The 14,486-nt window shown below is 48.3% G+C and overlaps 1 protein-coding gene across 1 annotated transcript in view; it reads right to left on the bottom strand.

Annotated features, from left to right (window-relative positions):
• The window catches only part of LOC121530754 (protein mono-ADP-ribosyltransferase PARP8), a 77,190-nt gene that overhangs the window by 44,843 nt on the left and 17,861 nt on the right, over nt 1–14,486 (bottom strand). Inside the window, exon 3 of the mRNA XM_045212261.1 lies at nt 14,278–14,315. Coding sequence (XP_045068196.1) covers nt 14,278–14,315 — 38 coding nt within the window. The remainder of the gene's footprint in view (nt 1–14,277; nt 14,316–14,486) is intronic.

Below are 14,486 nucleotides of genomic sequence, written 5' to 3' on the forward strand. Positions count from 1 at the left end.
GGATTTTCTGGATTTTTTTCTCAATTTGTCTGTCATAGTTGACGTGTACCTGTGATGAAAATTACAGGCCTCTCTCATCTTTTAAGTGGGAGAACTTGCACAATTGGTGGCTGACTAAATACTTTTTTGCCCCACTGTATATATATATATATAAATACACACACACACACACATTACATACACATATATATATATATATATATATATATATATATATATATATATATATATATATATATATATATATATAAATAATGTGTGTATATATATACAGTGGGGAGAACAAGTATTTGATACAGGTTTTCCTACTTACAAAGCATGTAGAGGTCTGTAATTTTCAAAAATCCAGAAAATCCCATTGTATGATTTTTAAGTAATTAATTTGCATTTTATTGCATGACATAAGTATTTGATCACCTACCAACCAGTAAGAATTCCAGCTCTCACAGACCTGTTAGTTTTTCTTTAAGAAGCCCTCCTGTTCTCCACTCATTACCTGTATTAACTGCACCTGTTTGAACTCATTACCTGTATAAAAGACACCTGTCCACACACTCAATCAAACAGACTCCAACCTCTCCACAATGGCCAAGACCAGAGAGCTGTGTAAGGACATCAGGGATACAATTGTAGACCTGCACAAGGCTGGGATGGGCTACAGGACAATAGGCAAGTAGCTTGGTGAGAAGGCAACAACTGTTGGCGCAATTATTAGAAAATGGAAGAAGTTGAAGATGACGGTCAATCAACCTCGGTCTGGGGCTCCACGCAAGATCTCACCTCTTGGGACATCAATGATCATGAGGAAGGTGAGGGATCAGCCCAGAACTACACGGCAGGACCTGGTCAATGACCTGAAGAGAGCTGGGACCACAGTCTCAAAGAAAACAATTAGTAACACACTACGCCGTCATGGATTAAAATCCTACAGCGCACGCAAGGTACCCCTGCTCAAGCCAGCGCGTGTCCAGGCACGTCTGAAGTTTGCCAATGACCATCTGGATGATCCAGGGGAGGAATGGGAGAAGGTCATGTGGTCTGATGAGACAATAATAGAGCTTTTTGGTCTAAACGCCACTCGCCGTGTTTGGAGGAAGAAGAAGGATGAGTACAACCCCAAGAACACCATCCCAACCGTGAAGCATGGAGGTGGAAACATCATTCTTTGGGAATGCTTTTCTGCAAAGGGGACAGGACGACTGCACCGTATTGAGGGGAGGATTGATGGGGCCATGTATCGCGAGATCTTGGCCAACAACCTCCTTCCCTCAGTAAGAGCATTGAAGATGGGTCGTGGCTGGGTCTTCCAGCATGACAACAACCCGAAACACACAGCCAGGGCAACTAAGGAGTGGCTCCGTAAGAAGTATCTCAAGGTCCTGGAGTGGCCTAGCCAGTCTCCAGACCTGAACCCAATAGAACATCTTTGGAGGGAGCTGAAAGTCTGTATTGCCCAGCGACAGCCCCAAAACATGAAGGATCTGGAGAAGGTCTCTATGGAGGAGTGGGCCAAAATCCCTGCTGCAGTGTGTGCAAACCTGGTCAAGACCTACAGGAAACGTATGATCTCTGTAATTGCAAACAAAGGTTTCTGTACCAAATATTAAGTTCTGCTTTTCTGATGTATCAAATACTTGTCATGCAATAAAATGCAAATTAATTACTTAAAAATCATACAATGTGATTTTCTGGATTTTTGTTTTAGATTCCGTCTCTCACAGTTGAAGTGTACCTATGATTAAAATTACAGACCTCTACATGCTTTGTATGTAGGAAAACCTGCAAAATCGGCAGTGTATCAAATACTTGTTCTCCCCACTGTATGTGTCACGGTCGTCTGACGAATGAGTAGACCAAAGCGCAGCGCGTTGAGTGAACATGACTTTATAAAGATAAAGTACACTAACCAAAACAATAAACACTGACGAAACGTGAAGTCCAACAGTACACGACTGAAACGGAACAAAAACCCACAAACACACAGTGAAACCACAACAGTTTAAATATGGCTCCCAATCAGAGATAACGAGCCGACAGCTGTCACTCGTTACCTCCGATTGGGAGTCACATGAATAATCAAGAACCACCACAACATAGAAATGCACAACTAGAAATCCCAACATAGAAATACACCCAAATGAAAATGAACAACCCTGGCTCCATAAATCAGAGTCCCTGGAGCCAGAGTGTCACAGTACCCCCCCCTAAAGGTGCGAACTCCGGGCGCACCAGCATACAGTCTAGGGGAGGGTCTGGGTGGGCGTCTGTCCATGGTGGCGGCTCTGGCACTGGTCGTGGTCCCCACCCCACCATAGTCACTACCCGCTTACGTAGCCTCCTCCAAATGACCACCCTCCAATATAACCCCACTGGATTAAGGGGCAGCACCGGACTAAGAGGCAGCACCGGACTAAGGGGCAACACCGGACTAAGGGACAGCACCAGGAGAAGGGGCAGCACCAGGATAAGGGGCAGCACCAGACTAAGGGGCAGCACCAGACTAAGGGGCAGCACCGGACTAAGGGGCAGCACCGGACTAAGGGGCAGCACCAGGATAAGGGGCAGCACCAGGATAAGGGGCAGCACCAGGATAAGGGGCAGCACCAGGATAAGGGGCAGCACCAGGATAAGGGGCAGCACCAGGATAAGGGGCAGCACCAGGATAAGGGGCAGCACCAGGATAAGGGGGCAGCACCAGGATAAGGGACAGCACAGGGCTAAGGGGCAGTACCGGACTAAATGGCGGATCGACGACGGCTCGGCGGATCCTGGCTGGACGGCTCTGGCGGATCCTGGCTGGACGGCTCTGGCGGATCCTGGCTGGACGGCTCTGGCGGATCCTGGCTGGACGGCTCTGGCGGATCCTGGCTGGACAGCTCTGGCGGATCCTGGCTGGACGGCTCATGGCTGGCTGACGGATCTGGCTGCTCATGGCTGGCTGACGGATCTGGCTGCTCATGGCTGGCTGACGGATCTGGCTGCTCGCGGCTGGCGAAGGCTCTGGCTGCTCGTGGCCGGCTGACGGATCTGGCTGCTCATAGCTGGCGGAAGGCTCTGGCTGATCCTGTCTGGCGGAAGGCTCTGGCTGATCCTGTCTGGCGGAAGGCTCTGGCTGATCCTGTCTGGCAGACGGCTCTGGCTGATCCTGTCTGGCGGAAGGCTCTAGCGGCTCCTGTCTGGCGGAAGGCTCTAGCGGCTCCGATCTGGCGGACGGCTCTGAAGGCTCATGGCAGACGGGCGGCTTTGCAGGCTCAGTACAGACGGGCGGCTTTAGCGCCGTTGGGCAGACGGGCAGTTCAGGCACCGTTGGGCAGACGGGCAGTTCAGGCGCCGTCGGGCAGACGGGCAGTTCAGGCCCCGTTGGGCAGACGGCAGATTCTGGCCGTCTGAGGCGCACCGTAGGCCTGGTGCGTGGTGCCGGAACTGGAGGTACCGGGCTGAGGACACGCATCTCAGGGCTAGTGCGGGGAGAAGGAACAGGGCATGCTGGGCCCTGGGGACGCACCGTAGGCCTGATGCGTGGTGCCGGAACTGGTGGTCCCAGGCTGAGGACACGCATCTCAGGGCTTTTTATGGTGCGTGGAGCAGGAACAGGCCGGGCTGGGCTGGCGACGCGCACCGTATCCCTGGTGCGAGTGGCCGGAACAGGCCGGGCCGGGCTGGCGAAGCGCACCATATCCCTGGCGCGTGGAGCAGGAACCGGCCGGGCTGGGCTGGCGACGCACACCGTAGGTTCTGTGCGTGGAGCAGGAACAGGCCGGGCTGGGCTGGCGACGCACACCGTAGGTTCTGTGCGTGGAGCAGGAACAGGCCGGGCTGGGCTGGCGACGCACACCTTAGGTTCTGTGCGTGGAGCAGGAACAGGCCGGGCTGGGCTGGCGACGCACACCGTAGGTTCTGTGCGTGGAGCAGGAACAGGCCGGGCTGGGCTGGCGACGCACACCGTAGGTTCTGTGCGTGGAGCAGGAACAGGCCGGGCTGGACTGGCGACGCACACCGTGGGCTTGATGCGTGGAGTAGGAACAGGCCGGTCCGTACTGGGAACACACACCACTGGCTTTAACTGGGGATCAGGAACGGGCCGGACCGGACTGGTAACACACATCAGTCTCTCACGCCGTGCCGCAACAACTTCCCTTCCTCTACTCGCCAATGGCTCCCGTAATCCGATAGCCTTCTCTCCACGTCTCCCTGTGGCAGCCTCCTGCTGCCCAGCCGCCCAAGCCATGTGCCCCCCCCAAAAAACGTTTTGGGGTTGCCTCTCGTCCTTCCAACGATGACCCTGCTGACGCCGTTGCTCCTCTCTCGCCAGGGCCTTGATCTTCCCCCAAGGTCCCTTGCCCCCGAGCATGTCCTCCCAGGACCACGATTTGCCCACCTGGGCCATCGCCAGCCTCTCGATCTCCTTACCAGGCGCCTCCTCCCATGTCCAGTCTCTTTGCTCCTGGACACGCTGCTTGGTCCTTTTATGGTGGGTTTTTCTGTCACGGTCGTCTGACGAATGAGTAGACCAAAGCGCAGCGCGTTGAGTGAACATGACTTTATAAAGATAAAGTACACTAACCAAAACAATAAACACTGACGAAACGTGAAGTCCAACAGTACACGACTGAAACGGAACAAAAACCCACAAACACACAGTGAAACCACAACAGTTTAAATATGGCTCCCAATCAGAGATAACGAGCCGACAGCTGTCACTCGTTACCTCCGATTGGGAGTCACATGAATAATCAAGAACCACCACAACATAGAAATGCACAACTAGAAATCCCAACATAGAAATACACCCAAATGAAAATGAACAACCCTGGCTCCATAAATCAGAGTCCCTGGAGCCAGAGTGTCACAGTATGTATGTATATATATGTATATATATATATATATATATATGTATATATATATATATATATATATATATATATATATATATATATATATATATATATATATATATATATATATATATATACTGTGATGTCACGAGAGGCTGTGTCCTGGAGGGACGTTACATCCCCCTGAGGTGGCTGCAAACCCAGACAGCTATGGCTCCATCTGCTGGTATGGTCGGGAACTCCACCCCTCTATGGCCAATCTTCCCACGCAGCTGAAACAAATGAGGAGCTGATGAGCTGAAGGTTTGGGAGGGGAAGAGACACAGTCTCCAACCTGGGCTCTCTGGAGGACAAGAGTGCTGCACGTCCACTTCCATGAGGAATATAAGGATTTGGAGATACTTACCTTTGGGAAATACTCACCTTTGGATATATGCACCTGTGGAAATACGTGAGAGACATTTGGAAGGACTTTTTGCTGGGTTGGCCACTAGCTGCAACGTGGACTACAGTAAGGCTGGGGAAAAGTTATCTGAGCGAGTGAGAATTATGATTTTGGATGTGGAAGAGACATCCCTGAACTGTTAATCCTTAAAGAGCCACAAGAGAACAGAATTTGGTTATATTTTCGTTAATTTCCCAAGACCTATAATAAAATCCTTGTTTTGTTTGAACCTTGTCTCCTTGCACTACTTGAGCAATCCCGCTGAAAGCTGTGTAGCCTCTCGTGACGTCACAGATGGTGGAGAATACAGGCACGCTCAAGCGTTAATAGTGCATGTCAGAGGAGGATACCGAAGGTTTGATCACCCAGTTTTCCAAGTTGGCCGTAGGCTCCCCGCCGACTGAAATGGAGGACATATTGAAAGCCCTTGTTGCTGGCCAGCAAGCCCAGATGCAAGCAAACGTGGCTCTCTTGGAGGAGCAAAAGAAAGCCAACCTTCTGAAGGCAGAGGAATTGCAGTTGCAGAGACAGAGGGTTGTCCAAAATACCCGCCCAATAAAGGCAAGTGACTTTATATCTAAGATGGGAGCTACCGATGACATTGAGGCATACCTGCATGCATTTGAGGCCACGGCCACTAGGGAAGCCTGGCCCAAGCAACAGTGGGTTGGTCTGTTAGCCCCCTTTCTAACCGGGGAATCGCTGAATGCTGTCCGGGACCTGGGCCCTGACCAGGTTACTGACTATGATGCCCTGAAGTCTGAGATCCTCAGCAGATATGGACTCACAAAGTTTGGTATGGCCCAGCGCTTTCACAGCTGGACCTTCCAACCAGACCAACCTCCTCGGGCGCAGATGCATGAACTTGTCCGAATCGCAAGGAAATGGCTGGATCCGCAGAGGAATACAGCAGCGGCGGTGGTGGAGGCCGTTGTGGTGGATCGTTACTCACGCGCCCTGCCTTATGAGGCAAAACGGTTCATCAGTCAACAGGCCTTGACCACGGCTGATCTGACCGTGGAAGCTGTGGAAAAGTACCAGGCCACAGCGGAGATGCTGAATGCTTCCCGAAAAGACCCCAGGAGGGCGGCCCCACCACAAATGGGAAGAACCCGTCCAAAGGACCCCAAGGTCTCGAACCCAGCCACGTCAGGACTTATCCCGGCTCCAGGGGGAGCCAGAAACCAGGCGGGTCCAAGAAGAGTACACCAGGAGGGGGGAAACTCGACAGTGTTACCGGTGTGGGGAGATGGGACATATCTCCTGGCAGTGTGGGAAACCAGCCGATGAACCTATGCCCACTGCGGAGTCCTCCAGCTCAGCACCCACACACCGTTTTGCCTCGCTCTTGGGAGTCGTAGATGGCGGCCCCGATCGACCCCCCACCTGCCCGGTAACTGTGAATCACCATGATGTGGAGGCCTTACTGGATTCTGGTAGCCGGGCCACCCTGGTGCGTAAGGATTTGGTGGGCCCAACGTGTCTGACCCCCGGGGAAAGTCCTCCCAGTTTCCTGTGTCCATGGGGACACCAGAGAATACCCCATTACTGAACTTACAATGACCAGCACACGGGGAACCATACACACGACGGCGGGGGTGGTTGATTCCCTCCCCGTCCCTGTCCTAATTGGACGAGACTGCCCAGCCTTTTACCCACTCTGGAGAGAGTCTCAGGAGAGGATAACCCGAGTACCTCGGAAACGGAGAGTTAAGACTCATCCTGGGAAGGCTCCGGTGCAATCCTCCGAATTACTCACTCCCGCCCGGGCTCTGATAGGGAGGGCAGGTGCCCAGACCGACACAGAGACGGAGCTACAGAATCTGGACAAAGAACTGTCTGGTCTGAAGGGGACCGCTGAGAGGTATCGTTTGTTAAAGCAACAGTTAGACATGAAGACAGAAGAGTTAGATATCCTCCAGGCTAAACTCCAACAGAGCTCCTTCCATAAGCAACAGGAGGAGTTGGAGAGGCTGCGCAGGACCATCGAGGAGTGTGAGGAGACCCTGCGCAGTAGTAAGGAGGTCCAGAAGAAGGCAGAGGAGAAGTACAAGGTGTTGGAGAACAAGATGAAGAATGCGGAGGCAGAGAGAGAGAAGGAACTGAAAGCTGCTCAACAGAAGCTAAACTCTGCTAAAACCAAGGCTGATGCGTTCAGTAAGAAACTCAAGGAGAGACAACAGGAGGCTGAGTCCCTGGTCCTAGAGGTGGAGGAGTTGAAGAGAGAGCAGGCTGGCAAGCACCACGGCAATGCGGGACGCCCTCTCCCGGCGTGATGCCTTCTTCGCTGCCTTTACCCGACGAGGACGTCGGTCCCGAGGAGGGGATGTGTGATGTCACGAGAGGCTGTGTCCTGGAGGGACGTTACATCCCCCTGAGGTGGCTGCAAACCCAGACAGCTATGGCTCCATCTGCTGGTATGGTCGGGAACTCCACCCCTCTATGGCCAATCTTCCCACGCAGCTGAAACAAATGAGGAGCTGATGAGCTGAAGGTTTGGGAGGGGAAGAGACACAGTCTCCAACCTGGGCTCTCTGGAGGACAAGAGTGCTGCACGTCCACTTCCATGAGGAATATAAGGATTTGGAGATACTTACCTTTGGGAAATACTCACCTTTGGATATATGCACCTGTGGAAATACGTGAGAGACATTTGGAAGGACTTTTTGCTGGGTTGGCCACTAGCTGCAACGTGGACTACAGTAAGGCTGGGGAAAAGTTATCTGAGCGAGTGAGAATTATGATTTTGGATGTGGAAGAGACATCCCTGAACTGTTAATCCTTAAAGAGCCACAAGAGAACAGAATTTGGTTATATTTTCGTTAATTTCCCAAGACCTATAATAAAATCCTTGTTTTGTTTGAACCTTGTCTCCTTGCACTACTTGAGCAATCCCGCTGAAAGCTGTGTAGCCTCTCGTGACGTCACAATATATACATACACACACACACACACACACACACACACACACTACCATTCAAAAGTTTGAGCTCACTTAGAAATGTCCTTGTTTTCTAAAGAAAAGCAAATTTTTTGTCCATTAAAATAACATCAAATTGATCAGAAATACAGTGTAGACATTGTTAATGTTGTAAATGGCTATTGTAGCTGGAAACGTCTGATTTTTAATGGAATATCTACATAGGCGTACAGAGGCCCATTATCAGCAACCATCAGTCCTGTGTTCCAATGGCACGTTGTGTTTGCTAATCCAAGTTTATCATTTTAAAAGGCTAATTGATCATTAGAAAACCCTTATGCAATTATGTTAGCACATCTGAAAACTGTTGTGCTGATTAAAGAAGCAATAAAACTGGCCTTCTTGAGACTAGTTGAGAAACAGACGCCTCACAGGTCCTCAACTGGCAGCTTCATGAAATCAGTCCTATTTATGATATAATTTACAAAGATTATAAAAATGTTTAACATTTTCTTCAAAAAAGTATGTTTTTATCAATTAGAATATTTGAGTTCAACCATAATCCGGTGGATTAAACTGAAATTGCAACCAACTTTCTATGGCTTGTTTTAAAAATAGCAATATTTTGGAGATTATTTCATTTTCAAATACCCGAAAGTGAGATCTAATGTGAATAAAGGGAAAAAGGCTATTCTTGAACATGGGGTGAGACATTCTTACTAATCTGCTACAGAACCAGTTTGGATTTAAGTATAACTTTTGTATGACAGAAGCCTTTAGTGAGAGATGTAATGCTTTAATATTTAATAATTTATGCTATTCTAAAATGGATAAAATTGTTATTTTTCCCCTCATCAATCTACACACAATACCCCATAATGACAAAGCAAAAACAGGTTTTTAGAAATGTTTGCAAATGTATTAAAAATAAAAAACGGAAATATCACATTTACATAAGTATTCAGACCCTTTACTCAGTACTTTGTTGAAGCACCTTTGGCAGCGATTACAGCCTTGAGTCTTCTTGGATATGATGCTACAAGCTTGGCACACCTGTATTTGGGGAGTTTCTCCCATTCTTCTCTGCAGTTCCTCTCAAGCTCTGACAGGTTGGATCGGGAGTGTCACTGCACAGCTATTTCCAGGTCTCTCCAGAGTTGTTCAATCGGGTTCAAGTCCGGGCTCTCGCTGGGCCACTCAAGGACATTCAGAGACTTGTCCCGAAGCCACTCCTGCGTTGTCTTGGCTGTGTGCTTAGTGTTGTTGTCCTGTTGGAAGGTGAACCATCGCCCCAGTCTGAGGTCCTGAGCGCTCTGGAGCAGGTTTTCATCAAGGATCTCTCCGTACTTTGCTCCGTTAATCTTTCCTCGATCCTGCCGCCGAAAAACATCCCCACAGCATGATGCTGCCACCACCGTGCTTCACAGTAGGGATGGTGCCAGGTTTCCTCCAGATGTGACGCTTGGCATTCAGGCCAAAGAGTTCAATCTTGGTTTCATCAGACGGAGAATTCCGGACCTCATGTCTTGGTTTTTGCTCTGACATGCACTGTCAACTGTGGGACCTTATATAGACAGGTGTGTGCCTTTCCAAATCATGTCAAATCAATTGAATTTACCACAGGTGGACTCCAATCAAGTTGTAGAAACATCAAGGATGATCAATGGAAACAGGATGCACCTGAGCTCAATTTTGAGTCTCATAGCAAAGTGTCTGAAAACGTATGTTGTATTTAAGTGTGTATGGTAGCAAATAATAATAATAATAATAATAATAATAATAATAATATGCCATTTAGCAGACGCTTTTATCCAAAGCGACTTAGTCATGTGCGCATACATCTTTACGTATGGGTGGTCCCGGGGATCGAACCCACTACCCTGGCGTTACAAGCGCCATGCTCTACCAATTGAGCTACAGAGGACCATCATAATTTGGTTGTATAATCCAGAAAGGTTAGAAAAATCCAGAGGTTGGAATGCATTATTTAAATTATTTGTCGTAATGATGAAAATCATTTTCTAGTCACCAGCTGTTCCCGTCCATCCGTGGGATTAAAACGACATCCAACTGTCACTAGTTCGATTTTTATGTGATGTATTTTCTATCCAACACAATCAGTTAAGGAAGGCTGGACTAAAGAATGTCTTGAAGTAGGAAATGGTCGTTAAAAAAGCACACCAGACACCCACTGCATATTCTTTAAACCCTGACCTGTTCACCGGACGTGCTACCTTGTCCCTGACCTGCTGTTTTCAACTCTCTCTCTCTCTACCGCACCTGCTATTTCAACCTCTAAATGCCCGTCTATGAAAAGCCTGATGTACTGACCTGTTGCCACATCTACAACCACTGTGATTATTATTTGAACCTGCTGGTCATCTATGAACGTTTGAACATCTTGGAGAAAAATCTGGCCTTAATGGCCATGTACTGTTATAATCTCCACCTGGCATAGCCAGAAGGGGACTGGTCACCCCTCAGAGCCTGGTTCCTCTCTAGGTTTCTGCCTTTCTAGGGAATTTTTCCTAGCCACCGTGCTTCTACATCTGCATTGCTTGCTGTTTGGGGTTTTAGGCTGGGTTTCTGTATAGCACTTTGTGACATCTGCTGATGTAAAAAATAGCTTTATAAATCAATTTGATTGCTTGATTTAAACATCGTCTAGGCTCTACCCTTGATTCACCGACCCAACAGAGAGCTGAAAGCAATAAATCTTTCATGGATATTAAGTTCCATTGCGTGACACATCCTAAAACTGCTTTCTCCTTCGGTCCACAGTGACATAAAAACGTATTGACTGAATTAGGACGAAATTACAGGGGCTCGCTGACAGTCACACCGGCGGAGAAAGAGGATGTGTTCCAAATCACACCTCAACGAACTGGATGGGGCCATAAACAAACAAGAAACCGCTCACCCAGAGGCAGCGTTTCTGGTGGGCGGAGACTTTAATGTGGGGAGACTTAAAACCGTCCTACCTCGCTTCTACCAACACGCCTCCTTCGCCACTAGGGGGCGCTAAAACTCTAGAACACTTTTATTCTACCCACAGAAACGCAAACAAGGCCCTCCCTCGTCCTCCATTCGGCAAATCTGATCATGACTCCATTCTCCTGCTTCTTGTTTACAATCAAAAGCTCAAAACAGGAAGTACCAGTGATGTGCTCAATACTGAAGTGGTTGGATGAAGCAGACGCGAGGCTAAAAGACTGTTTTGCTAGCACAGACTGGGATATGTTCTGGGATTCATCCGATAGCATCGAGGAGCTTTCCCACAACAGTCACAGGCTTCATCAATAAGTGCATAGACAATGTCGTCCCCACAGTGACTGTAAGAAACCAAAAACCACTGGGCTAAAGGCCAGAGCAACCGCTTACAAGGAACGGTACACGGCCGCATACAAGAAAGGCCGCTACGACCTCCGAGACATCAAACATGCAAAAGGACAATATAGGAGGACGGTGGAACCCTACTACGTCGGATGTGGCAGGGCTTGCAGATGATAACGGATTTCAAAGGGAAACCCAGCCATGAGTTGCCCAGCGATGTAGAACTCCCAAACGAGAGAAATGCCTTTTATGCTCGATTGGAGGAATATAACACTGTGCCTTGCGTGAAAGACCCTGTTTTTCCAGATGACTGTGTGATCTCACCGATGTGAGCAAAACATTTAAAACAGGTTAACAATCACAAGGGAATACCAGGGCACATTCTCAAAGCAAGCACAGATGGCAAGTGTCTTCACAGACATTTTCAATCTATACTTGTCCCAACTATAATCTATAATCCCAACATGTTTCAAGCTGACCACCATTGTCCCAGTTCCCAAGAGTTCCGAGGTAACCTGCCTAAATGACTACCGACCCGTAGCACTCACGTCGGTAGCCATGAAGTGCTTTGAAAGGCTGGTCATGACACACAACACCATCATCCCAGACCCACTCCAATTCGCATACTGCCCCAACAGAGCCACAGATTACGCAATCTAAATTGCACTTCACACTGTCCTCTCCCACCTGGACAAGAGGGGAAATAACTATGTGAGAATGCTGTTCATAGACTACAGCTCAGCGTTCAACACCATAGTGCCTCTCCAAGCTCATCATCAAGCTAGGGACCCTGGGAGTGAACCCCTCCCTCTCTGCAACTGGATCCTGGACTTCCTGACCGGCCGGCCTCAGGTGGTGAGGGTAGGCAACAACCCCTCCGCCACGCTGACCCTCAGCACGGGGGCCCCTCAGGGGTGTGTGCTTAGTCCCCTCCTGTACTCCCTGTTCACCCACAACTGCATGGCTACACACGACTCCAACACCATCATCAAGTTTGCTGACGACACGACGGTGGTAGGCCTCAACACCGACGGCAATGAGTCAGCCTACAGGGAGGAGGTCAGAGACCTGGCAGGGTGTTGCCAGGACAACAACCTCTCCCTCAACGTCAGTAGGACCAAGGAGCTGATCCTGGACTACAGGAGAAAGAGGGGAGAGCACGCCTCCATCCACATCAACAGGGGCTGTAGTGGAGCGGGTCGAGAGCTTCAAGTTCCTTGGTTTACTGTGAACACTGAGGCTGTACCCGCTTTAAATTACAGTTTTAACAGTGGCCAAGTAGGCTACTGTGACTATTTGATCATAAACAAAAATAACTATGGAGAAAATGCATCCCATAACGTTTGATCACGGGAGTAGCCATTGTATCATTCAGCCTACAGTAGCAGCCAATGTGTGGTGTTCAATGTCGACCTACATTCCACGAGACCTTTGATAAAAACATGCAGGGCTTGACATTAACCTGTTTATCCACTAGTCCTTCAGACAAGGAGGTGAATGAAAATGGTGTTCTGTTTGATGCAAGAAACCACTTTATAAAATAAAATGCATCATTATATCCATACCGTTATTACAGCGTATCAGACAAATTATGCTACTCTCTGCCTATTGGCTACTTAGCTTATTCAAGCCTGTCTCAAAATACAACACTGCCCCTTTAAGAAAAAAAGAAAAGCTCTTCACTTGACTCGCTTTTCAAAGATGTCTAGAAATGCACAAGTTTTGTGCTCTTGTAGGAAGCGGTCACTCCCCCATTGCTGACTACAAATGATATATAACTGGGCTAATAACTCACTAACAAAGGATATGAACAAAACGTGCACACGTGGCTACATGCAGGTCTCTCTTTGATCTCAAAACAAGCGCATCTACTCACGACCGCTGATGCTGTAAACACAGTCCAGTTCAAAGTAAATGGCACAGATCCATATATGGCAATGGTCTATTTGCATATAGGCCTACTGCAGCTCTGATTGGTTAACGCCGCACCGGGCTGAGTAGTGAATGTCAATGCAATAGAATCCTACTCCGATGTGTTCTGCCTACAACAAAATCTCTTGCATAGTTTGTTTTGTTTCGGTATGTTGCATTGAAAGTGGCTGATATTGAGTTGATTCGATCACAGTTGCCACAGTAAAGGGAAGCGTTGGTAGTGTTAACAGGGGAAAAGGTCACCAACCCTTTCTGAGTCAAGATCACTTTCTGAGTCAAAATGCAAGCCGAGATCTATATTAAACAAACTGTGCACAGATCGCTACATTTTCACAGTAAAGTCTGACAAAAAACGTTTTATTTTATTCCCTTTATAGTGTACTACTTTTGACTAGAGCCCTATGGGTATATAGATCTATATAGGGATATGGGTGCCATTGGGGATGGATACTCCGGTTTTAGAATCTACGGAGGCGTTATTGGACGCTCACTGGCACTGAGCCACGATGTGAATCACTCAAGCCTCAGGTTAGAGGTCAGGGGTCAGTCAACTAATATCATGCATGATGGCAGCTCAGAATATAATATGTGATCATATTATCATATCTTACCTATACGGTGAGCTGGGTACATCTCTGTGAATATGACAGGCTTCTCACTGTGCATTTCAAAACGCTAGAAAACCTTTTTTTTAATGAAGCAGTCCTAAGACTGTCTTTACATCTCGTGGAAAATGTAATGACAACCCGTGCAGATATGCGACACAGAGACACAGTGAACTCATGTGAAGTCAGTGGAGACGCAGTCCTTACCTGGGTAGTCATCAGAGACGTGCACAGAGTAGGACACCCTGAGGGAGAACAGAGAGAAAACATTACCACGTAATATCACAATCCATCAAATGCCTTTACAAAGCCCCTTTCACATTAACAGTTGTCAGAGTGACAGAACAAGGCAGGTGTGAACAGTAGATACCAGAGTTATAGTAAATGGAAAATACCCAGAAACCAGTTGGGCTTAT

Source organism: Coregonus clupeaformis, unplaced genomic scaffold (assembly GCF_020615455.1).
Source record: "Coregonus clupeaformis isolate EN_2021a unplaced genomic scaffold, ASM2061545v1 scaf0002, whole genome shotgun sequence".
NCBI classification, from domain to species: Eukaryota; Metazoa; Chordata; class Actinopteri; order Salmoniformes; family Salmonidae; genus Coregonus; species Coregonus clupeaformis.